The sequence below is a fragment of the Scyliorhinus torazame genome, chromosome 18 (genome assembly GCF_047496885.1).
Source record: "Scyliorhinus torazame isolate Kashiwa2021f chromosome 18, sScyTor2.1, whole genome shotgun sequence".
Lineage (NCBI taxonomy): Eukaryota > Metazoa > Chordata > Chondrichthyes > Carcharhiniformes > Scyliorhinidae > Scyliorhinus > Scyliorhinus torazame.
The window spans coordinates 134,667,038-134,692,015 of record NC_092724.1 but is presented as its reverse complement, the minus strand read 5'-3'; the positions used below and the strand labels follow the sequence as shown (position 1 = coordinate 134,692,015).

Below are 24,978 nucleotides of genomic sequence, written 5' to 3'. Positions count from 1 at the left end.
GTGAGGGATCCTCACCTCAACCCCCCCCCCCCCCCCCTCCTCCGGGCTGTCAGAGTGTGAGGGATCCTCACCTCAATCCCCCCCTCCTCCGGGCTGTCAGAGTGTGAGGGATCCTCACCTCAAGCCCCCCCCCCTCCCCCCTCCGGGCTGTCAGAGTGTGAGGGATCCTCACCTCAAGCCGCCTCCCCCCTCCCTCCGGGCTGTCACAGTGTGAGGGATCCTCATCTCAAATCTCCTTCCCTCCGGGCTGTCAGAGTGTGAGGGATCCTCACCTCAATCCCCCCCCCCCTCCTCCGGGCTGTCAGAGTGTGAGGGATCCTCACCTCAAGCCGCCCCCCCCCTCCCCCTCCCTCCGGGCTGTCAGAGTGTGAGGGATCCTCACCTCAAAACCCCCTCCTTCCTGGCTGTCAGAGTGTGAGGGATCCTCACCTCAATCCCCCTCAATCCGGGCTGGCAGCCCAATCAATAATTTCATTTATTCATATTTCCTTATTGAATCCACCCCCCCCCCATCACTTATTTCTGAGGTTCCTTATACCCATGCCCGCTGATATATTTATTTACATCTGATTTTTTTTTAAAATGTCAATATTTGGATTGCAGGACTTTTAAAACAGGTTTAGACTGTCAATGTGCTCCAGAATCTTTGGAATACATAGTGTTTGCTCTCCTCGGGTTTAGCCGCTCTCTTTGGGTATAGCAAAACAATATTTAATAAATAACCCTGGTTGTAATTTTCAAGCTAATGTCGATGTGAGTGAGAATTTTGGGACGAAACCTGCTGATTCGTCTTAAACCAACACCTCCTGTAGAGTAGCTTTGCTGTTGTCTTCGACTACTTTGTTCCAAATTTTAAATTTAGTGGGGTGTGTCCCTGTGCTGTTAGCCAGAAATTAAATATCAAATTGTTCCGGAAAGGTTTTGTTTATTGGTTACGGGTTTTTTTTCTGTTTTTCAACTGTTAAAATAATGGGAGGGCTGCAGAGAAAAGATGCCGCAATTTGGCAGCAAACCAAAGCACTTCTATACAGAAATTTCCTCATCAAAAAGCGGAACAAAGATCAGACTTTACAGGTGAGTGGCATTACTTATTATTCGCCTCTTATATTTGAATGTGTTCCCCATCAGCTGATCGTTCGTCTCAAAGTCGTTCCCATGTTTTTTTTTTTGGGTGGCATTTGAACGCGTTGAAGTTGTGTGAAACCACATGTAAAATGCTCACCCTGGAGGATACTGTCCGTCTGGGACTGTGCGAATGGTGAAATGCTTTTTCTTTAAAACAAAAGTCATGTTTTTGCATGTTTGCAGAGCTTGCGGTTGTCAGGCTGGCGAGTTCCCGTCATCTAGATTTGCAACTGGTGCTCTAGTAATGTCTCGTAAGAATCAAAATCTTGAATCAGATATATCCCCGGTTTCCCTCTCCGTAACCCCATTTTCTTTTGCATATTAAGTACTAGAATAAATTGTTACAGGAATGCAGTGAAAAAAGAGTATTCAATCCAAAAGATTTTTGGGGGGGGGGGGGGGGGGGCGGCGTAGGAAAGGCAGTTAAGGATCGAAAGAATGTTGTTATTGTGCAGGTGTTGGCCTGCATTCCCGTGGGCGATTCCGACGATGAAGTGTAATCATAAATGAAAGCATAATTAAAGTAGTAAATTCAATCGTGGTTTGAGGTGATTTCAGTTTATTAGTGGATTGTGATCTGACATTTTCTGCGTATCTGAGGTCCTATCTTGTTTGACCCCACTGAGTGGCTGGCTCCAGTCTACGACCCAGCCTACACTCCCTGCCTCTCTGGATTGCTGCCTATGCTCCATTACTCCTCATCACTGCTCTATACTTCTTGCTCCTTGTATCTTAACATGCCAACTGTGCCAACACACTGTAGCTGCTGTGTGGACAGGGATTGCCAGTAGTAATCGGACTATGGATTACACTACAATTTTGAAAATGAAGTGGTCTGTCATATTTTGTATTCAATGGGTGATGTACTATGATGGTATCCCTAAAATGTCCTGATGTGATGCTTAAACCAGAAATTGCTTCTGACATTTTCCAATAATCTGAAAAAGGTCAAAGTGACTTCACAGATGTGTTATCAAACAAAAACTTACACCAAACACAAAAGGAGACAATTTGATCAAGGAGGTTGGTTTTGAAAAATGTGTTAAAGTTCTTGTCCAATTCCTTTTTGAAAGTTATAATTAAATCTACTTCCACTACTCTTTCATGCAGTGATTTCCAGATCATCGTAACTCAGTCTAATTCCTATCCCCTCAGCTGACCTCTGGTTCCTTTGTCATTTACATTAAATCTGTGTTCACTGGGCGTGATTCTCTACCCTCGTTGCACTCTTGCTCAAGCGTAATGAGGCCGGTGAATAGCAGGAGAGGCCAAAAATCTGACTTGCGGCAGGCGCCAAACAGTTTGCGATGCAACTGACCTGCTCCCATAGACAAAATCGGGATCTCTCCGTAACGAGAAACCGACTATCACTACTTAAGCCCCATTTCCATACATTTACCGGGAGTGACCCCATATCCAACAGCCGTCATTCAGCGACTTCCCCAGCAAGTGCTCACGCTGGCGCCGATTAGTACTCCTTTTGAAAAACGGGAATCTAGCGGAAGGGCTTCTGTGGGGAGCTGAGGAGGTGAGTAGCCATGTTTGCTCACAGGCAAAGAGCCCGGGGTGCTGGGCTTGCTACCACAATGCTTGGTGAGAGGTAGGAGACCCTCGGCTGGGAGTGGGGACCCTCCGCAGGGGTGAGCCGCGGTGAGGGGTGCACTGGGGGGGCAACCGCTCGCAGCACCACCATGCCAACTCCTGGATCGTGTGTACCCATTCTGGGGGCAACCCCAGTCCCTGCCCGTCTGCCCTAACGACCACCCATAACCCTCACCGACTGCTGAGGCCTCTGGCTGAAGGCTATTGCTATAGGGAATTGGCAATTGTGGTTAAGAAGCAATTCACACATACCAAGTTGATTTGCATTGGTGGGTGGTCATGCAGCAATTGGGAGTTATTGCCTGGCACCCCAATCACACCCTGGTGGCTGCACACTGGTTGAACACTGCGGGAGGCAACATCACGCACGTAACATCTGAACACCCAGGGGATGGTACACAGCTCCGGGCACATGACGATGGCCGGAGGGTGGGTGAGCACCATGGGGGGCGGGGGGGTGCTGGAGAGGTGGGTAAAGGGTCCGGGGAGTCAGCCAACATTATGGAAGGAAGTGACAGCGGCATCATAATGGTTGTGCGAAAAGGTGTTTAGTGTGTTGTACAAATCCCACTCCTGTTTGTGCTGCTCCCCACACCCCCAACCACCACCCCTTTACCCTCCCTCCTCCGGTGGCCTAGGTGATGCTCAACGTGCTTGGCCCTCCTAGTTCTACCACTACACCTTGGTGTTTCCCCAGGGTTCACAGCTGGGGTGGAGGTTGCCAGCTGCTTACCTCGTCCCATGGCCTTCGATATCCCTGGTGGGCGTCCTCTGGGGACAGAGGGCCCCAGCTCACTTGTCGGCAGCACATTCACAGCCATGCCACCCTGTCCCTTGTGCTGACCTCGAGACGTGGAATCATCAGAGGGGTGGAACTTGAGGGAGCTGGTGGCTGCTATCCCCAGTCCATGGGACGGGTCCTGCTTGGCACCCAGTGCCCCCTCCCCCCGATTGGTGTCCATAGGGCCCTGGGGTTCACAGCAGATTCAACCCCAGATGCCCCTGCATCATCTGGCTCTGCCAGCCCTGGCGGTTCCCCATGGTCTGCACCATAGTGTCGACGCCCTCAGCAATGCTCTTCAGTAACTGGGCTATGCTCTGTAGTGACTCAATCATGGCCACCTGTGACTGGGACAGGCTCCGCAGTGCCTCGGCCATTCCCATCTGAGAGCAGGATATGTCCACCAGAACCTCAAATAGGTCGGCCTGGTACTGGGTGACATCCCCCTGTAAATTGGACATTCTGCCGAGACCCTCGGCTATGGCCATCACCGACTACGCGACGCCTTGGACACCTTCACTTATGGTGCCGACATTGTGTACCAGACTCTCCACTGCAGTCGCCACCCATGCAGTGTTGTCTCGGTGTCACATGTTAGATGTTTTAGTTGCTGTGATATGAAGAGTCTAAAGTTCCGTTCCTTTTTCAGAAACACATTTATTTCATTCCAACAGCCTTTGCACAAAACTCTAATTATACATCACCTGACAGAGGCCACCTGAAGCCCCTTTACATATCAGTGTCAATTAATGGATACTTAACATAAATGAGACAACTAATTGCAATGTCTCTTAACCCATTACTTAACAGTCTCCCCTTCCTTGGAGAAAAAAAATAATAATTAGGTGAAAACAAAATTTCAAGAAACTCAAAAACACACACGATTTTCCCCCTTTTTTTTTGTTTGGCGAGAAAGAAAAAAAACAGTCACAGAAACAAGCGCCCTTCATTAACAATATCCAAAAGTTTCTGTGAACTTGCCCCTCTTTTCGTAAAACAGTCTGATAGTTGATAGCTCCTGTCGACCCATTTAATTTTTGTTATTTCCCCTCTGTCCAACATCTGCTTCAAACTTGCGATGTCTATCCGTAACCTCTTTTCATTGACACTTTTTGTGGAGTGCACATTTTCCCACAGGGATTTATTGTCAATGTGACAGTCAAGAGGTATATTACCCAAATCCCCTAATCCCAAAATTTCTGTCAATATCATACTTATATAAAAGGCCATATCCACCGCCTCTACAAGGCTTAACGTCTCAGCAGCCAAAGTGCTTTTTCCACTCTCTTTGTTTTCTTTGTTTCCCACACAAGCGGGCAACATTTACCATTGTTCCCCAAAAGGAAAATTATAAAACCTCCTGCGCTTGAAACCCCATTACATAAATTTGCGTAGGACGCATCACTATAAACTATGAGTTTCAAGTGCCTACGGTCACCTAAAACCGGGAACTTCAAAACACACTCCTGCATTTTTAGTTTGGCCAATGCTTTATTTGCTCTTATTATGTCTTCCACTTTGGAATCATTCATTTTTGTACTCAACCCTAAGACATCAAAACTCACGTCCGGTCTAGTCTGTCTACCTAACCAGTTCAGTTGCCCAATTAAACTTCGCAGTTGCTCTTTTTCTATCTTTGAAACCATTGCATCTTTTTGTGAAACTCGGCCACAACTAATTGCTATTGGGTTGATGCTTTCCAAATAAGATTGCTGACGTAAAGTTGCCCTTAACTTTGTCCAATTTCCAGTCCAATATATTTAAATGCACCGGAAGCCTGGAATTCTTTCCTCAAACCAGAGATTACCATAGCTTCAAAATCACTAGTCCCACCCCACAGAAAATTATCGACATGCATCATAAAAATGCCAGAAATATTTCCTTTGTAGTGCCAGTAAAACATTGCAGGATCTGCTTTCAACTGGCAACAGCCTAACTTTAACAAAACTGACCTTATCGAAAAATACCAGACTCTAGATGCATCATTTAATCCATATACACATTTGTTCAACTTCCAGAGTACCCCTTCTGTGTTAGCTGCTTCTTTAGGAGGACAGAGAAAATGTCTCTCTGGAGCTGATGCCCCTGCAAAAAGGCAGCTTTTATATCTATAGATTTGCATTCCCATGACTTTGTGGCTAATAGAGCCAAGAAGATCTTTAAAATAACCTTTCCTGCCGTAGGTGAATCTACCCTTAAATCCTAATCCTCTAGGTTTTCTTCAAATCCGCTTGCCACAAGCCTGGCCTTTACCTTGTAAGTTCCAGCCGGAAGAACCTTTTCCGTGCAAATCCATCTGTGGGATAGAGCTCTTTGTCCCCTATCCGGTACTTCCGTGTATACCCCAAATTCACTCCAACTATGCAATTCTTGCTGTTTAGCTTCTTTGATAACCTTTTCATCTAATTTATTTGAAGCCACCAAAATCTCACGTGCATGTGGGCTTCTACTCCTATCAGTATTCGTAGTCTTACTCGTGTTCCGAGATCTTGATAAACTACGTCCCCTCTCCCGGCCTGGTATCTCGTTCTGTACTGCTAGATCTTTCCCTTCTGCTGTGGGATGTCCTTTCAATAGCTCTCAACCTTTTCCTGCGGACCTGTTCACTATCCGATGTACTATCTGAACTGGCACTGCGTTTCTGTGCCCTCCATTTTTGAACTTTGTTTTCCCAATCCATTGTCTTGACTCCTCCCCCTGAATGCTGTACATTCAACCAATGTTTATACTTTCCAGTGGCCTTCCCTGCTCTACTAATAACATTTGCATCCTTCCATTGATTAGACCTTTCAGGCAAGTATGTCACTTTTGTACCAACTTTTGGCAGTTGCCCTTTCGGAAAAATGGCCTGTTCTAATTCATCAGAAGTGTTGTGTTCCTCCACAGAAACCCTGTCTATATCAGTTCATTGGTCCTCATAGTTCTGTAACACATGCGTACCAGATGACTCTGGTTCCTCGTCATGTCTGTCTGCTCTGTGTAAATTTGAAAATTTGTAATCTGTACCCATTATCCTTGATGAATGTACCCTAACAGTTTGATTACCATGTTGCAAAATAATTGTTTTGCCATCTATGCCTACGATCTTCCCTGGGCCTTTCCATTCATTAGAATTGTCTCTCTTATAGTATACATAGATATTACATAGAATTTACAGTGCAGAAGGAGGCCATTCGGCCCATCGAGTCTGCACCGGCTCTTGGAAAGAGCACCCCACCCAAGGTCAACACCTCCACCCTATCCCCATAACCCAGTAACCCCATCCAACACTAAGGGCAATTTTGGACACTAAGGGCAATTTATCATGGCCAATCCACCTAACCTGCACATCTTTGGACTGTGGGAGGAAACCGGAGCACCCGGAGGAAACCCACGCAGACACGGGGAGGATGTGCAGACTCCGCACGGACAGTGACCCAAGCCGGAATCGAACCTGGGACCCTGGAGCTGTGAAGCAATTGTGCTATCCACAATGCTACCATGCCTCCTTGCTGAGAAACGGCATCTGATGGCGGTACGTTATGTCTTAAAGCTCTGTGAATTCTTTCAGAGACTTCTGCTTCCAAAAAAGCTTTTCTACTGTTATGTAATGCCTTTAAATGTTCAGCAAAATCAGAGCTAATTGTAGTCCCCTCCCAAGCTGGAGGCTGGACATCCAAAATGGACGGAATTTTAGGATTTCTACCAAACACTAATTGATAAGGACTATAGCCCCCAACCATCTGCAATGAATTCTTTGCATGTACTGCCCATGCTAAAGTTGAATTTAACCTGCAATTTGGTCGATCTGCCAAAGTTTTTTGAAGCATGTCATCGATGACAGCATGATTTCTTTCACAGACACCATTACTAAATGGGCTTTCTGCAGCCGCATTCATAACTCTGATATTCATGTTTTCACACATATCCCTAAACTCATCATTTGCAAATTCTCCCCCATTGTCCGTAAAGAATTTTGCCGGTGGACCCATTCCTGTCCCTATCCATTTTTCCATGATTTGATCCAGAATTACTCTCTTTTCTTTATTTTGTACAACCGTTGATTGACTAAATCTGGTTGCTAAATGTACAAAATGCAAAATAAATATAGTATTTGCTTTATCCCAGATCTTAAGGTCCATGGCCACAATGTTGTTAAAATCCCTGGCCAAAGGTAGGGTTACTATCAGTCGTGCTGGTGTCCTTCTGTAGTTCCTACAAACTTCACAGCGGTCACTAACCTGTTCTATCAGTTTAGTATAGTCGTCATCCCTTACCCTTGCATCCTTTAATACATTTTTCAGCCTCCGAGGAGACGGATGTGCAAATTGCCTGTGCAGTTTTAATACCACAAGCTTTTTCATATAATTTACAGTGCGGAAGGAGGCCATTCGGCCCATCGAGTCTGCATCGGCTCTTTGAAAGAGCACCCTAACCAAGCCCACACCTCCACCCTATCCCCATAATCCAGCAACCCCACCCAACACTATGGGCAATTTTGGACAAAGGACAATTTAGCATGGCCAATCCACCTAACCTGCACATCTTTGGACTGTGGGAGGAAACCGGAGCACCCGGAGGAAACCCACGCAGACACTGGGAGAACGTACATACTCCACACAGACAGTGACTCAAGCCAGGAATCGAACCTGGGACCCTGGCGCTGTGAAGCAACAGTGCTACCCATTGTGCTACCGTGTCGCCCTCAGTTAAAGTCCCATTTTCAACTGCCATTAACACATCCTTAACCACTCTACTTGAAATATTATTTGTCAGTAATGGAATACAATAGTGTCCCGACTGTGTAAATTGTAAGTCCACCGTCTTTCCAAAAACCTTATTGTTGCCTTATCCAGTTTCAGGTGTGCTTTCTTCATCGACGGTCTGCTCAGAAGCAAAGGTATCTCACTTGATACAACATCCGTGCTAATGAAATGATTCACTCAGGCAATATTGCAAGGGATCACCACTCTTTTCAGCGACTTCAGAGTATTATCATCCCCAAACCTGAAACTTGTGGAACTTTCAAATTCCTTAACCTTGTTACGATTTTCAGCATTCAAAGAGTCCAGGTAACATTTTAACCAGTCAATTCCACACACAGTAGATGTGCAGCCACTGTCCAATACAGCACAATTGAAGGATTCTGCAACCAACACCCTCATTACCGGCGTAAAACTGCTTGTCAATAGGACAATGCCTTCTTTCTGTTGACTATCTCTTTCCTCTTCTGACTCTTTCGTGTCATGTGTTGCTTCAAACACTCTATCTTCCTATTGTAGGTTCTAACTGGGTTTCTGACTTCATAATTTCCTTGGCTCGGTCTCCTTCTATAGTCTTGAGCCCTGTTCGTAACCATACGATTTCGCCATCCTGTTAGTAATGTATCTTCCATATTCTGCCTTATTACAGGCTGACCTATATGGGTCATCAGAGCCATCAGAATCGAATGTTACCCCGGAAACTTTTGTAAAGCTTTTGTCATCTGTTCGAATAAGGTATCCTTATCAGTAAACTGAACTCCTGTCAAAACGAGGAGCCTATCCATGTTGCTCACTCTAGCACAGTCAAGTAATTTAAAGGCCAACACAGACTGTGGAAATTCCAGGTTGTGTTTATGCAGCCTTTTATATCGTCTGCCAAATTCCATTATATAGTCTTCCATAGAGATATCCTCCATTTTCCGGAACTTATCAAAATACGACCATGTTTCATACGCACTTAACAAGTCATCTTTCTTATAAATCTTATCCATATAATATAATGTAGAATCCCAAGTTTCTTTACCCGTCAGTCTGGCCTCAATAAAAGTCGAGATGGATTTGCAGGTACAGCATTAGTTACTTTATTTAGCTTGCAAGCTTGATTCATTTCACAGAAACATAGGAGACATCCAGTCTCCTACATCCCAGAAAGCGAATGAACAAAGAGACAAAGGGATCTCTGCAAATCAATTCAAATGGTATCAAGTTTCACATACTCGACGCCCATAGGTCATCCTATATCCCTCCTGACCTGTTTGATCTATTCAGATTGGCTCACTTCCAATCCCTTCCTCTGGCCCCTATTACCCAGCATCCTTTTCTCCTGCTTTGGTGGACACACCTCTTCCTGCTTTTTTCCATGCGGTCTGAAATCCTTTGTCTGTGAACTCACCAGAATTAGACTGGCCTACCTCTACATTACAGTAACTAATATCTCTAAAGTAACTATTTTATATCACATTCGTCAGTAATAAAGTCTCCAGACCTTCTTCTGAGTCTAACTCTCCCAATTCCAACTCAGAAAGCACTTTGTTTCGGATTTTATTGCCATATGATAGAGAAAGAGCCAATGCCATACCTTGTTTTCTCTTTCCCAAAGCAGTTACCGTAGTCCACATAACTACTGCACTTCTCCATTGGTCGTACGATTCTCTTTCAGAAAATAAGGGAGGATAGTCATATCCAGCCATCCTTATCCTCGGTTCAGCCTTATATCCCTTTTTTTCCCTCTTTTCTCACTCACTCCTTGGTTTGATCTGGAAAAGTTGTGTCTTTCAATCCTTCACATTTACACAGCAACCATCCTCTGTTACCAATTGTAAGACATTTTAGTTGCTGTGATATGAAGAGTCTAAAGTTCCGTTCCTTTTTCAGAAACACACATTTATTTCATTCCAACAGCTTTTGCACAAAACTCTAATTATACATCACCTGACAGAGGCCACCTGAAGCCCCTTTACATATCAGTGTCAATTAATGGATACTTAACATAAATGAGACAACTAATTGCAATGTCTCTTAACCCATTACTTAACATCACACATTGCCTGTGCCATCTCCTGCGCCCGTAACCTCTGGGACTCCTCCAAGCGGCTATTGATCTGCTGGAGTGATGCTGACATCTCCCTCTGAATGTTCAGGTTGCTCCCTCCGACTGCTGTATCGCCTGGGGGTTCCTGCCTCCACCTGATGCCCATCATCAGCGGTGTGGTGCTCACCAGGTTGTGCCCCCAAAGCCTGTCCACTGACACGTTCTACCGAGGGTAACGTATCTGCACTGATGGAGGCTGGGAATGATGGCTGTGCTGCGACTATGGTTGCATCCTCGGAGCTCCCCTCTGAAGTGTTCTCCTTGGAGTCAGGAGAGGGTGCCGCCCGGGATGGGCCGGCACCGTCAGCTGGAGGACCTGTGGGAGAATGGACAGTGGTCAGTGGGAGGGATGGGTCAGTCAGTAAGGCAGTCACTACTCACGTTTGACAGGTCCCCCGGGTGGAGCCCGGTGGTTCCTCACATCTGTGGCGTCTGCTAGCCTCCGTGTGGCTGACCGATCCTTGGCCACACCGGCCATCTCCAGGGCACGCTCCTCGAAGGAGGTGAAGATTCTGGGGCGGAATTCTCCCCTACCCGGCGGGCCAGCCGGCGTCAAAGGGCTTGGCGCCACGCCAACCGGCGCCGAAGGACCTCCGCCGACCGGCGTGAGTTGGCGCAAGCGCGGGAGCGCCATCGTGTGCTAGCGTCATCCCAGCGCATGTGCAGGGGGGTTCTTCTTCACACCGGCCATGGCGGACTGTTACACCGGCCGGTGCGGAGGGAAAGAGTGCCCCCACGGCACAGGCCCACCCGCGGATCGGTGGGCCCTCATCGCGGGCCAGGCAGATCTCCCCGCGCCCCCCCAAGCACCCCGCATGCCGTCCGCAGAGCCAGGTCCTGCCGGTATGGACCAGGTGTATTTTACGCCGGCGGGATCTGCCGAAAACGGGCGGCCACTCGGCCCATTGCGGGCCGGAGAATCGCTGGGGGTGCCGCTGCCAACGGCCCCCGACCGGTGCGGCGCGATTCCCACCCCCCGCCGAAAAACCAGCGGCGGAGAATCCGGCGTTGGGGCGGCGGGGTGGGATTTGCGCCACCCACAGCCTATTCTCCGGCCCAGCGGGGGGCCGGAGAATCCCGCCCCTTATGTCCGGCACCCCTCTGCCTGTCTAGACCCTCTCCTGATGGTTATTGGGGGCGGGGGAGCAATGGTGTTTACTCACTCGTGCTGCCCGGTGTAGGTCGATTACCTTTTTTTTTTGTGAAATTTTTTATTTAAAACAAATTTGTAACATTTACAGAGAAAAAAAAAGGCCCTGTGCAAAGAGCCTGAACATAGTGAAAACGAACTGTGGGAAAAAAGAAACATGTTTATAAGGCACTTCCCCTATCAGCTCTATTTGCCCATGCCACACGTGTTCATCGAAACTAACGTGGCTCTAACCCCACCCCCCCCTCGGGTGCTGCTGCTGTCGGTTTCCTGTGCTGTTCCCTGAGAGTCTGCAAGCGACTTTCTCCGAGTCTGCAAGCGACTTTCTCCCCCCGGGGATCCCTGGTCTCCCCCTTGCCTACTTAAGTCTCCTCTGCTGTACTCCTCAGCTGCCCGTCGATTACCTTTTAACGACGCTGAAGGCCAGTCCCCCTGGTCATACTCTCCGAGCTGACAGTTGCCGCCACCTCACCCCAGGCAGCAGCACTGGCTGCCTTGTGGCTGATTCTCCGGGACCGTCGGTGGAACAGGACATCCCTTCAGGCCTCCACAGTGTCTACCAGCCTCCCCAGGTCAACATCTCTGAATCTTGGGGCCGGTCTCCTGGGCGCCATTGTTGCGAGCTGGCTAGGGTTGGTTGAGCACGTGCTTCTCGACCTTGTTAGCAGGGGCCTGGCAAGTGTGGTCCCGGCGAATCAGCTGGCGAGCCTTCATTTGCGATGAGAAGCCCAAGAAACCTCGTTAAGTGGACCAATTAATATTGAATTACTTTACCAGCCTCGCGTGGCCGAGCGCAGGGAAGTTCGTTACCACACTTAGAAATTTTTCCAGAGAATTGCACCTTCTGATTACCCAGCCTTCTGCCACAGGAAACATTTTCTCCATACTAATTCTATCAAAGTTATTTATTATTTTGAATACCTCCACCAAATCTCCCCTTTACCTTCCCTGCTTTAAAGAGAACAACCCAATTTTTTCGAGTCTCTCCACATTATAATTTAATTCCCTGGTACTATTCTAGTAAATCACCTCTGTGCCCTTGTTCAGGCCTGGACAAGCTTGCTGAAGTATGGTGCCTGGAATTGAGCACTGTACTCTAACTTGGTCCTAACTCGTGTTTTGTAAATGTTTAGCCTGCTTGAATATGTCAAATCTTTGTTTGTATATTTTTTGCGTAGCTGCAAAATATGTATTGATGAATCTGTCATTTAAATGCAGATTTGTATCTGGTCTGTACATAGAACTAGTTCTTCAGTGTAGATGCTTGATTGCACTGTTAAGGTCTGTAACTGATGGAACTTTTAACCCCTTCAAAAATAAAACAGTGCTGGATAATGCAAATACATTCATTCTAATTAACAAACTGCAGCATTTACAACTCACAGGCATAACATGTAGTTAAATCTAAACATATCGCTCAATTTGAATGTGCAATTTTCAAATTGATGGCATTGTTAATTTAACTAGTTTATTAATAGGCCAGTGAAGAGGATTTTACTAGAATGGTACGAGGGAAGAGTTCAGTTATGTGGGGAGACTAGAGAAATTGGGGTTGTTTTCCTTAGAGCAAAGAAGGTTAGAGGGAGATTGATATTTTACACCAAGTTTTATATTTTATAACTGCTATTTTTTTTAAATTAACTATTTTTTTAGTCTTCCCTTTTCCCAACATAAAACGTGGTACCTCCTGTAACAATTGTGTCAGGAAGCAGAGGTAGTTTTAAGTGCACGTTTTAAGTGCAGTTTTAGGGACAGCACGGTCGCACCATGGTTAGCACTGTTGCTTCACAGCGCCAGGGAATCGGGTTCGATTCCCGGCTTGGGTCACTGTCCAAGTGTCTGCGTAGGTTTCCTCTGGGTGCTCACCCCGTTTCCTCCCACATGTCCTGAAAGATGTGCTTGCCAGGTGAATTGGACATTCTGAATTGTCCCTCGTGCACCCGAACAGGTGCCGGAATGTGGCGACTAGGGGATTTTCACAGTAACTTCATGCATGTTAATGTAAGCCTACTTGTGACACTAATAAAGATGATTTTTAAGTGATCTATGTTTGTATCGTTGGATATTAGAAATAGGTATAGCTTTAAGAGAGTTTAATTTAGTGTTTCTGTATAAGTAAGGTAAAACACTAGTTAGATTCAGGGTGAAAAACATGAATGCATATGGCTATTCAAGACCAAGGAATATTGAAAGGAGAGTTGGAAATCCTGTAACTGAATCCATGCTGGAAACAGTTGCAGAAAGCATTGTTTGTAAGAAGATTTTAAAGTGTGTCTTTTGAGAGTGGAGTTTGGGAACCCTTGTGTGGCAATCATCTGGGGGGCCGGGGGAGAAGGGGGGTGTTGTAATTTGAGGAGAAATCCACAGAAGTTTGATTGGTGACACCTACCACTTGGTTTCACAGTGAGGTGTTGTCTGACCACAGTTAGCCTTTTGGGTTACAGAGACTGTGTGTGTACTGAGAACATATATTTTGTAACCTTTGTATCCTTAAAATCTGTGTACATTTGTGAAGATAAGTGGGAGTGAAGGAGTACTGTATTACAGTCAACATTTCATGTTTAGTAAATGTTTTATTTGTTAAAAGCCAATTAAAAGCAAATGTGACTCTGTTCGGCAACATTTTCTCAAAAAAAAGTAAAAGTTATATTTGAGCCAGGGTTTCAATCTGGGACCATCCAATCCAATAGTAACATCAATTGGATCGTAGTAATTATTAGTCAACTCCAATGAATTTATATTTATTTCTGTTGCAAAATGTTGAGGCAATTAATTTTGAATCTGCTTATGGTTAAACTTGTAAAATATTCCTATATTGAGTGTGGTCTGGTTCAATATGAGAAGATGGCTGTGGAGAGGAAGGGAATCGATGATGAATTATGGAGTTTGCACCAGACATGAAAGGTGATGGTTTCAGTCTATCCAACATTTGACAGGCGGAGATTGTAGCTTGTCCAGGGTTGGATATTTGACATGTGGTCTGACAGCATAGAGGCAGTGGAAGAGATGAGTGAGTGGTGGTAGAGAGGTAGAAGTGGGTGGCCTTGGTTCATGTGTGGGACATGACCCATTGTTTGAAACACATCAATAGTGTGGATTAGAATCACATGTAAGACAGCCTTCTTTCACTGAAGAATTAAATTTTTTCAAAAACCTTTCCAGTTTTCGTGGTCACTTTTTTCTGATATCCGATTCAACAACATTGTGGACTTGCATAGCTATTAGGTCTGTGGTGAAGTTTGAACTCCCTATCAGTGGACTGTGGGTACAATACCATCATTACTACACTACCAGGCCCATTTTTGCAAAGTTGGTGTTGTATTTGACCTCCAGTTGAGCTTTTGACCACTTGTCCTCTACATTACAAAGACTGCCTCTGTTATGCATCAGCTACCTCTGCTCCTGCCTCAGCCCATCTGTCACTGGGTGCCTCAGCTATGCCAGTTTCACATCCAGACTTAACTATTCCACCATTTTCCTACCCTGCATCATCCAGCTTATTGTCATCCCCTGTACTCAGTGGCCTTTGTTGGTTTCCAGTTCTCAAGCATCTCAAACTTAAAATTATAATCAATGTGTTTCAATCCTTCATGGCATCCATTTCCTATCTTTTTAATCTCCTGCAGTTTTACAATCTACTAAAACTCTGCTTTCCTCTGTCTTGGGCCTCTTGTTCACCACTCACTCCCAGCATTGGTTGTTTCTACTTCAGACATCTAGACCTTGCACTTTTGAAAATTTACTTTCAACCTCTCCAGCTAACTCTCCTTTTATTATGATGTGGAGATGCCAGTGTTGGACTGGGGTGGGCACAGTAGGAAGTCGTACAACACCAGATTAAAATCCAACAGGTTTGTTTCGAATCACTAACTTTCGGTTCGCAGCTCCTTCCGCAGGTGAATGAAGAGGTTGGTTCCAGAAACACATATATAGACAAAGTCAATGATGCAAGACGATATTTTGAATGCGAGTCTTTGTAGGTAATTAAGTCTTTACAGGTCCAGACAGAGCGACTGGAGAGAGGGATAATCACAGATTAGAGAGGTGTGAATTGTCTCAAGCCAGGACAGTTGTTAGGATTTCGCAAGTCCAGGCCAGATGGTGGGGGTGAATGTAATGCAACATGAATCCAAAGTTCCGGTTGAGGCCGTACTCATGTGTGCAGAACTCGGCTATCAATTTCTGCTCGGTGATTCTGCGTTCTCGCGCGTCCTGAAGGCCGCCTTGGAGAACACTTACAATCGAGTAAGTATCGACTTTACCAGAGGGAACTTTACTCCACTGGAGTGTGCTCCCTGCTTCTCAGTTGTTTTTTCACAGCCTTTCACTGGACTTTGACTTGGATTCATGTCGTATTACATTCATCCCCCACCATCTGGCCTGGGCTTGCAAAATCCTACCGACTGTGCTTGAGACAATTCACACCTGTTTAACCTGTGATTATCCCTCTCTCCAGTTGCACTGTCTGGACCTGTAAAGACTTAATTACCTGCAAAGACTTGCATTCAAAGTATCATATTGCATCATTGACTTTGTCTATATATGTGCTTCTGGAACCCACCTCTTCATTCACCTGAGGAAGGAACTGCACTCCGAAAGCTAGTGATTCACAACAAACCTGTTGGACTTTAATCTGGTGTTGTAAGACTCCTTTTTTTAGACTCTCCTTAAAAGCTGTGTCTTTGACCAAGGTGTTCGTTACCCTCATATCTCCTCCTTTAGTTTCTGTCTGATTATGCTTGCAAACTGTTTTTCCACATTAACATTATTATGTAAAATGCATGCTGTTGTTAAGTGATTGACACTTCATGCCTTCTAAGGTGAACTGGCAGGCTACAGCTTTTTTTTTCAAATTAAAGAATTTATTAGTTACTTTGTTAACTGATTTTATCTTTTCAGGCATTAGGTTTATTGGAGGTACAATTAAAATAAGCCTGTTTGTATAATTATATAAGTTTGAATTTGGTAAGGGAAACTGGGGAAGGGCAGCAAAAATAGCCCTCTGATAACCACATCCTGAGAAGTAATAAAACAAATTGACTGCCACGGTTGCCTTATGCAATAGTGTCTTCAAACAAGTCTTTCTTGTAAAGTCTTTGAAAGATGCACGAAGGTATGATCACATGTTACTTAAATACAACAGGAACAACTTAATTTATATAAGAAAACAGAACTCTCGCATTTCCTCCTTCATCAATAACTTAGTGTTTAGATATGGCACCCCTAAGGTCGGAAAACATCTTAAGCCGTTTCACAATAACCTTATTGTAATAATTCCAAGAGGAGCGGAGTGTAAAGCCAAATTGGTTTATTTTAAACTGAAAATAAAGCTGCTACCATGGCACTCAAAACAAACTTCCCAGCCCAGGACTATCGGGAAACTGCTGGTCCAGGCCTGGGAGCTACATTTAAAGGTCCTGCTAACGAGCCCCAGCTGGATGGACCTCCACCCACTCACTACGGGAACCCGTATTCTACAAAGCCCACGAGGAGCTCAATCAGCGATCCCCATTGGTGCTCGTGAGGGTTATCACATTCCTCCCCTCATAAGCCCGAATCATCCCTCTAATTCTTGCGATGTTGAGGCCTCTTTCGTTGGAGGCAGGTGGAGCTGGATCAGGAGCATGAAGCAGGCTGAGATCATTGCTTCTTTGTTGAGTGCCGAAGAGCCACAGGTGGAGGCTCGTCTTCGGCGCTGACCCGTCCGGCAGAGGAGCGATCTTCTCAGTCTCCATTTCGGAATCCAAGTCTTTATCGTCAAGGGACAAGATTCTGGGGTCCTCATAGGCTGAGTCCCCTTGTCGGAGGTAGCCGCAACGTGCTTCAAGGATATCCCCTCTGCTGGATTCGTCTCCACTGGAGAGTGGCCCCTGCTTCATAGTTGGTCCAGGTGGTTTTTCACAACCCTCCCTTGGACTTTGACTTGTAAAAAAAACCGGACCAGTTTTTTCCAGCATGTCTCCTCCAGAGTTCTGCACATAGACGGCATCTCCTGTCCTGAAGGACTGTTCGGGTCTTCTGGTGTTGTACTTTTTTGGAGTCTCCTGCTTTGACAACTGTAAGCTGAGTCTGAGCGCAGTTCTATAATCAAAGAGGAACTGGGCCAATTTCCTATTCCGGGAACCAGCAGGTTGTTTCTTCATTCCGGTTTTGAATATTTGAACTGCCCGTTTAGCCAGGCCATTAGAGGATGGATGGTATAGCACCATTCGGATGTGTCTCATGCCGTTCAACTTCATGAATTCCTGAAATTCTCCTTTGGTAAAGTCGATATGAGGACCTCTAGTATGCCGTTGGTACAGGAACATTGCTGGAATATTTCTGTTGCTGCATGAGGAATCATGGAGGACATGCGATGTACTTCTAATCATTTTAAGTGGCCATCAACCATAATAAGGAACACCTATACCAGGAACAGACTAGCGAAGTCCACGTGCACCAGCACGCAAGGAGGCCAAAGGTGGTAGCTTCTGGTTCTCCTGGCACAAGGAACAATGCTTCACCAAATTCGCGATGTCTGTATTGAGCCTGGGCCACAGATGTAGCTCCTTGTGAACATTTTCATCTTGGATACCCTGAGGTGTCCATTGTGTAATTCATAGGATCATAAAATCTCTACAGTGCAGAAGGAGGCCATTCAGCTCATCAAGTCTGCACCAACACTTGGAAACAATACCCTACCTAGGCCCAAGCCCCGAACCTATTGCAGTAAACCTACTTACCCTTTTGGACACTAAGGGCCAATTTTGCACAGCCAATCTGCCTAACCTCCACATCTTTGGACTGTGGGAGGAAACCTGAGTACCTGGAGGAAACCCACCTAGACACGGGGAGAAAGTGCAAACTCCACACAGTCTGTCATCCGAGATCAGAGTTCAAAACGGGTCCCTGGTGCTTTAGGCAGCAGTGCTAACCACTGTGCCGCCAGGCCGGATTGGGTGCTGACCTGGGCAGGGGACAATTACTTGGGCTCCCCACAGGAAGATGCCATCTTCTACACGCAGCTCTCGTAGTTTAGTGAGGAAGGGCCTCATACCATCCATGGGGTGTTCTCCGATTCCACCACTGAGGATCAGGTGGTGCAATTTTGATTGGGGTCCTTCTGGTTCCACACTTAAATCTGTGCTTTGAAAATACTGGCAAGGTATCCAGGACATTCAAGGTTATGTGACTTCTTCCAGTGTCGGCAGAGGGTCCAAGCTTGTGGGCAGCGGGAGGAGACTCAAGGCATCTGCGTTGGTAATGTGTATTCCTGGGTGGTGCTCGAGAGAGAGGATTCGTAGGCCGTGAACTGCAATGTCCAACTTTGGATTTGGGCTAGGGCGATTGCGTTTATCCTCTTGGAAAATGCTCAGTTGGGTTTATGTTCTGTTGTGATTGTGAAATGTCAGCCTTAGACATATGGGTGGAATTTCTTCTCCTGAGAAATAACCTCCAACCCTTCCTTTTCGATCTGAGAATAGCGTCTTTCCAGGTCTGACAGGTTTCTCCATGCATATCCTACAGGTCTCTCTATGCTATCATCCCATCAAAGGGACAGTTCTTTGTCGGGGTCGTAATGAGCCAGGATGTTTGATAATAGCAACTGCTGCACACCTTTGTGAAGGCTTCATCCTGCAGCACCTGCCATAACACCTCTGCTGTTTTTTTAACAGTGTGTGTCGGGGTGACAATAAAGTGGTCAAGTTTGGGATAAATTTCCCATAGTAGCTTATGAGGACTAGGAAGGATTTTGATTTTCTTGCATTTTGCAGGGTCGGTGCCTCTTTGACGGCCTTTATCCTTCATCGGATATAGGCTTTTTTATCAACTCGGTACCCTAGGTAAATCACTTCGCCTGCCTGGAATACACAGTTTTCTTGTTTCAGACAGACACCATTTAAACACCTCCTCCAAGTTTGCTAGGTGCTCTTTGTTCCGTGGCTCCTGTGATTAGTATACTGCCACCGTTGGAGAATTTTCCCCATCATGTGTTGAAAAATAGCGAATGCCGACGTGTCCTCAAAGGGCAAGCGTGTACATTTGTATAAATCCTTATGGGTGTTAATCGTCATTTACTTCCTGGATAACTCGTTTAGTTCTAGCTGGTGGTAGGCATGTATCATATCTAGTTGGTGAAGGATCGACCGCCTGCCAGTTTGGCATATAGATCTATAGGCGTGGCATGGGGTACCAATCTAAACGTGAGACTTTATTAACCAAAGGCAGACTGTCTTGTTGGGCTTGAGGCCAGGGACTACTGGTGCAACCTACTTTGTCAACTGCAGAGGTCGTATTATCCCGAGGCACTGTAACTACTCGAGTTTGGCTTTACTTTGGGAAGTAAAGCGTGCGGGATTGGCCGTGCCCTGAAATATTTGGGTAGGGCATCGGGGTTATTGTTCATCATCCCTTGAAGTTGTTGGGCCCCTTTCTCGGCATTCTCCAAGGATGGTGCTAACTCTATAGCCATTTTGAAGTCTCGGGTGGGTTCTACCAACAATTTATTTTGCATTGTGACATTATTGATCCCACACACTAGCATTTCAGTCCTCAGCCAGCTTTCTTAATCCAGCCTGGAATTCTGTCATGGGTTCACCACGGGTCCTCCCAGCCATGTTGAATCGGTAACTCTGGAGGACTACAGACAGTCATAATAGTTCTTTGCTAGATCCACAATCTTTAGTGTCCGGGGATACAGGATAAGTTAAACTCTTAACGCTGAACGTTGGGTCCCTGCATGGAGTCAAAAGGATTACTTTATGCCTGCCATCCCCTTTTATGCCGTTGGTGCAGAAGTAGTGCGTTTGGCATACTTGGGCCAGTCTTCCACATCCACATCTGAGGCTCAAGTTTCTCAAACAAGGGCATTTCGGGGGTTTTCTTTTAGCTTGGGTTATTACAGTTATCAAACAGAATTTGACAGAAAATTCATGCAAAAATATTTCTTAGTATTTGTTGCATTGTAAATTAGAGAAAGAGTGGGTGCAGGTGTTTTTGCACTTGTGTCTGCTGTGTGAACATATGCTGTCTTTTATAGCCTGTGAACTGTACATTCTCCCTAAATATGCAGTTTTATTCTTTCCACACCCAACTGTTGCTCTTGCATATTCCAGTGGTAATAATAATAATATTTATTAGTGTTTACATTAACATTGGAATGCATGAAGTTACTGTGAAAATCCCCTAGTCGCCACACTCAAGCGCCTGTTTGGGTACAGGAGAATTCAGATTGTCCAATTCACATAACAAGCATGTCTTTCGGGACTTGTAGGAGGAAACCAGATCGCCAAGAGGAAACCTATGCAGATACGGGGAGAACATGCCGACTCAACGCAGACAGTGACCCAAGCTGGGAATCGAACCCGGGTCACTGGCGCTGTGAAGCAATATTGCAAACCACTGTGCTACCGTGTATGCAATCCTTTGATCCCATTTAGCCCTGACAGTTCATCCCAGTCTGGTTTGAGTTTAAAGCCAAAACACAAAGGTCACCTGGCCAATTTGGTTTAATTTTAGTTCTAAAGCTAATGCCTAGAAAATGAATGGGGTTAAAATGTAAGTTTCAAATGATTTAAATCTTTTAAAAAGTGTTATAACCTGCCTGCTTACCATTGGCTGGGGACTAATGACAATCCCACAATCCTGTGGGTGTATGAGCTTCCCCAATGAAGGGGGCGGAGAACTCATTAGCAGACTTCCTGTATAAATAAAGCTGGCCAGTTTGGAACCAGCAGTAAGCAGCAAGCGAAGTTGCTGCTGCAGTTGTATATATATATATCATTGTAAATAAATGTTATTTCTTTGTATCCTTGAAACTCGTGCTGGATTCTTCGTGGCACTCACAAAACTGGCGACGAGGGTTAAAGTGAATAACTGTCTACACTGCTGGAGCCACCTCCCTGGATTTTTGTTGGATACAGGTTGGAAGTTGTTTTCTATTACACCATGCCTCTGTACGGACGTTTGGATGTTTTTGATGCTGCGCTGGAAAGCTGGAACCAGTACGCACAACGGATGCGTTACTATTTCCGGGCAAACAATATCACCGAAAACGACGCCAGGTGGTCATATTGCTCACCGCCTGCGGCTCGCACACATTTGGGGTGATTAGGAGCCTTACATACCCAGCTGCGCCAGACACCAAAACGTTTGATGAACTTGTGAATTTAGTGGGGCAGCATTTTAACCCAACCCCGTCCACGATAGTCCAACGTTACCGGTTTAATACCGCTGAGAGGACCCTAGGAGAATCCCTTGCCGACTTTCTACCCAGGCTACGCAGGATTGCGGAGTACTGTGACTATGGTGAGACCTTGTCAGAAATGTTACGCGACCGTTTGGTTTGCGGTATTAACAGTGCGGCCACCCAGAGAAAGTTGTTAGCTGAGCCAACATTGACTTTTCAACAGGCCATTCAAATAGTATTGTCCCGAGAGACCGCAGAACGAGGAGTGCAGGAGCTACAGGGAATGGAAGTGCATGCCTTGGGGCGCAACCCCTTCCGTCCGAAAACGTCCCTCCGCATTCCTGCGGTACCTTGGGCGAGGCGACGTCCGGATCGACGCCAGTGGCCGTCGGACATTCCTCCCCAAAGGGAGCCTTCTCCAGAACCAATGGATGAGGAGCCATGTCCGTGTCAGACTTGTAGGCGCCGACCCCGTCGCGGATGGCGGTCCTCGGGGCGCCAGAGGCGCCGTTGTTCCGACCGAAACTGGGACCAGCCCAGGGGCCGTACCTTCCAGGTGGATGAACCTGCGGCGACTACTCCTGAGGACGTGGAGACGGAGGACGACTGCCTGCAGCTGCATTGTGTGGCAGTTCCACCGTGTGGCCCCCATTAAGGTGACTGTACGGGTCAATGGTCACCCGCTTGAGATGGAGTTGGACACTGGCACAGCGGTCTCCGTGATCGCCCAGAGGACATTCGACTGCATCAAGCAGGGTATACAGACCCTTACATTAACCGACACACAGGCCAGGTTGGCCACCTACACAGGGAACCATTGGACATTGCAGGAACTACGATGACCCCTGTTGTTTATGGATGCCAGGAGGGGCGTTTCCTACTTATCGTGGTGCGTGGCCATGGGCCCAGCCTGTTGGCTCGGGACTGGTTGGGCTATTTGCGCTTGCAGTGGCAGCACATCCTAAAAACAGTTTCTGGAGGGTTGACTGAGGTGCTAGGACGATACCCAGATGTATTCCAGCCCGGTTTGGGGAAAATAAAAGGGGCCGTAGCCCGTATCCAAGTCGAACCAGGAGCCACGCCACGCTATTTCCGGTGCCTTACGCCTTGCTCGAGAAGGTAGAAGGGGAACTCACTTGTTTGGAAACTTTGGGTATTATCAGGCCCGTTCGTTTCGCTGACTGGGCAGCACCAATTGCACCTGTAATGAAGCCAGATGCCACAGTTCGCTTGTGCGGCGACTATAAACTTACAGTGAATACGGCTACCCGACTCGACCGATATCCAATGCCTCGCATAGAGGAGCTCTACGCGAAGCATGCAGATGGACTCTCGTTCACAAAATTAGATATGAGTCACACCTACCTACAGTTGGAGCTGGACCCTGCCTCCCGACCATATGTAACGATTAATACACACCGGGGCCTGTATGAATATACACGTTTGGCCGTTGAAGTAGCCTCTGCCTGCCCTATTTTTCAACGCGTTATGCAGGGCATTTTGAGAGGTTTACCGCGTGTCGCTGTCTGCTTCGATGACGTTTTGATCACAGGGCCTATGTCGACCCCCACGACCGGTAAGGTGGTTGCAACCCTAAATTTTATGGACACCTTGCCTGTCACGGCATCACAGATCCGTGAGTGGACCCAGACGGAGCCAGTCCTGTCAAAGGTTCGACACATAGTCCCATATGGTGGGCAGCATAGACAGCTCCCAGGTGAGTTGCGGGCATTATCCTCCAAGCTGTCAGAATTCAGCATGGAAGACGGCATCCTCTTGTGGGGGACGCGTGTGATTGTCCCGGAAAAAGGACAGGAGCTGATACTAAGAGACTTGCACAATGGGCATCCAGGTGTGACCAAAATGAAAATGTTGGCCCGGAGTTATGTTTGGTGGCCAGGCCTCGACGCCGACATTGAGAAGGTGGCCCAAAACTGCTCCCTTTGTCAGGAGCATCAGAAACTTCCGCCAGGCGCCCCTATATCACTGGGAATGGCCAGGGCGGCCTTGGGCACGCTTGCATGCGGATTTCGCCGGCCCTTTTCAAGGACCCATGTTCCTTTTATTGATTCGACGCCCAGTCTAAATGGCTAGTGGTGCATAAGATGCTAGGCACAACGTCCTGCGCAACAATTGAGAAGATGCGTTTGTCTTTTAGTACGCATGGCCTCCCCGAGGTGCTGGTCACGGATAACGGCACTCCATTCACTAGTGAGGAGTTTGCGAGGTTCATGAAGATGAACGGCATACGCCATATCCGCACTGCCCCTTACCACCCGGCTTCAAATGGGTTGGCGGAGCGCACAGTGCAGACATTCAAACAAGGCCTAAAGAAGCAGTCTTCCGGGTCAATGGACACGAGACTGGCTCGCTTTTTGTTTTCATATAGGACCACCCCCCATGCGGTGACTGGGGTAGCTCCCGCAGAACTCTTAATGGGCCGGAGACTTCGCACCTGCCTTAGTATGGTTTTCCCGGACATTGGCGCAAAAGTACGTCGCACACAAGAACGGCAGGGACAGGGTTTTCCTCGGCATCGGCCGATTCGGCAGTTTGCGCCCGGTGACCCAGTGTTCGTTCGCAATTTTGCTGGTGGTGCCCAGTGGGTCCCTGGCGTAATCTTTCGCCAAACGGGCCCTATATCTTACCAGTTGCAAACCCAGGGTCGTCTCCAGCGCAAACATGTAGACCACGTTCGGCCCAGAAGACTATCCCTTTCAAAGATTCCCCGGAGCTCATTTCTACAGCCACAGAGACCAGAGACAATGGAACGTAGTCCTCACAATCTTCCTCTGGTGCCTCACTCAAAGCCTGCGCAGGTCGTTACAGAACCGCGTGGAGATAGAGACGCTGAGATGACAGAGGCAGCAGACTCTGACTCCGAGATGGAGACACAGGTCGCATCAGAGGGGGAATCCTCGGGCCCACGGGCCGTGGATGTACAATTGTTACGCCGTTCATCACGGTAGCGCCGGTCTCCGTCTCGTTACATGCCGCCCGATCCAGCGCCTCGTGCAAATGGTGTCCGGCCTGCAGCAAAACAAGTCCGACGCCCTCCTTTGCCAGGGTCTTCGGTGGATTCCTTGGACTTTGGGGGGGAGGGATGTTATAACCTGCCTGCTTACCATTGGCTGGGGACTAATGACAATCCCACAATCCTGTGGGAGTATGAGCTTCCCCAATGAGGGGGGCGGAGAAATCATTAGCAGACTCCCTGTATAAATAAAGCTGGCCAGTTTGGAACCAGCAGGAAGGAGTAAGCAGCAAGCAAAGTTGCTGCTGTAGTTGTGTGTGTATATATATATTACTGTAAATAAA

At 46.9% G+C, this 24,978-nt stretch overlaps 1 protein-coding gene across 2 annotated transcripts in view; it reads left to right on the top strand.

Annotated features, from left to right (window-relative positions):
• Nucleotides 1-24,978, top strand: part of abca5 (ATP-binding cassette, sub-family A (ABC1), member 5) — a 186,891-nt gene that overhangs the window by 465 nt on the left and 161,448 nt on the right. For both annotated transcript variants that reach the window (XM_072483424.1, XM_072483422.1), the window contains exon 2: nucleotides 985-1,074. In XM_072483424.1, the coding sequence (XP_072339525.1) occupies nucleotides 985-1,074 (90 nt within the window). The remainder of the gene's footprint in view (nucleotides 1-984; nucleotides 1,075-24,978) is intronic.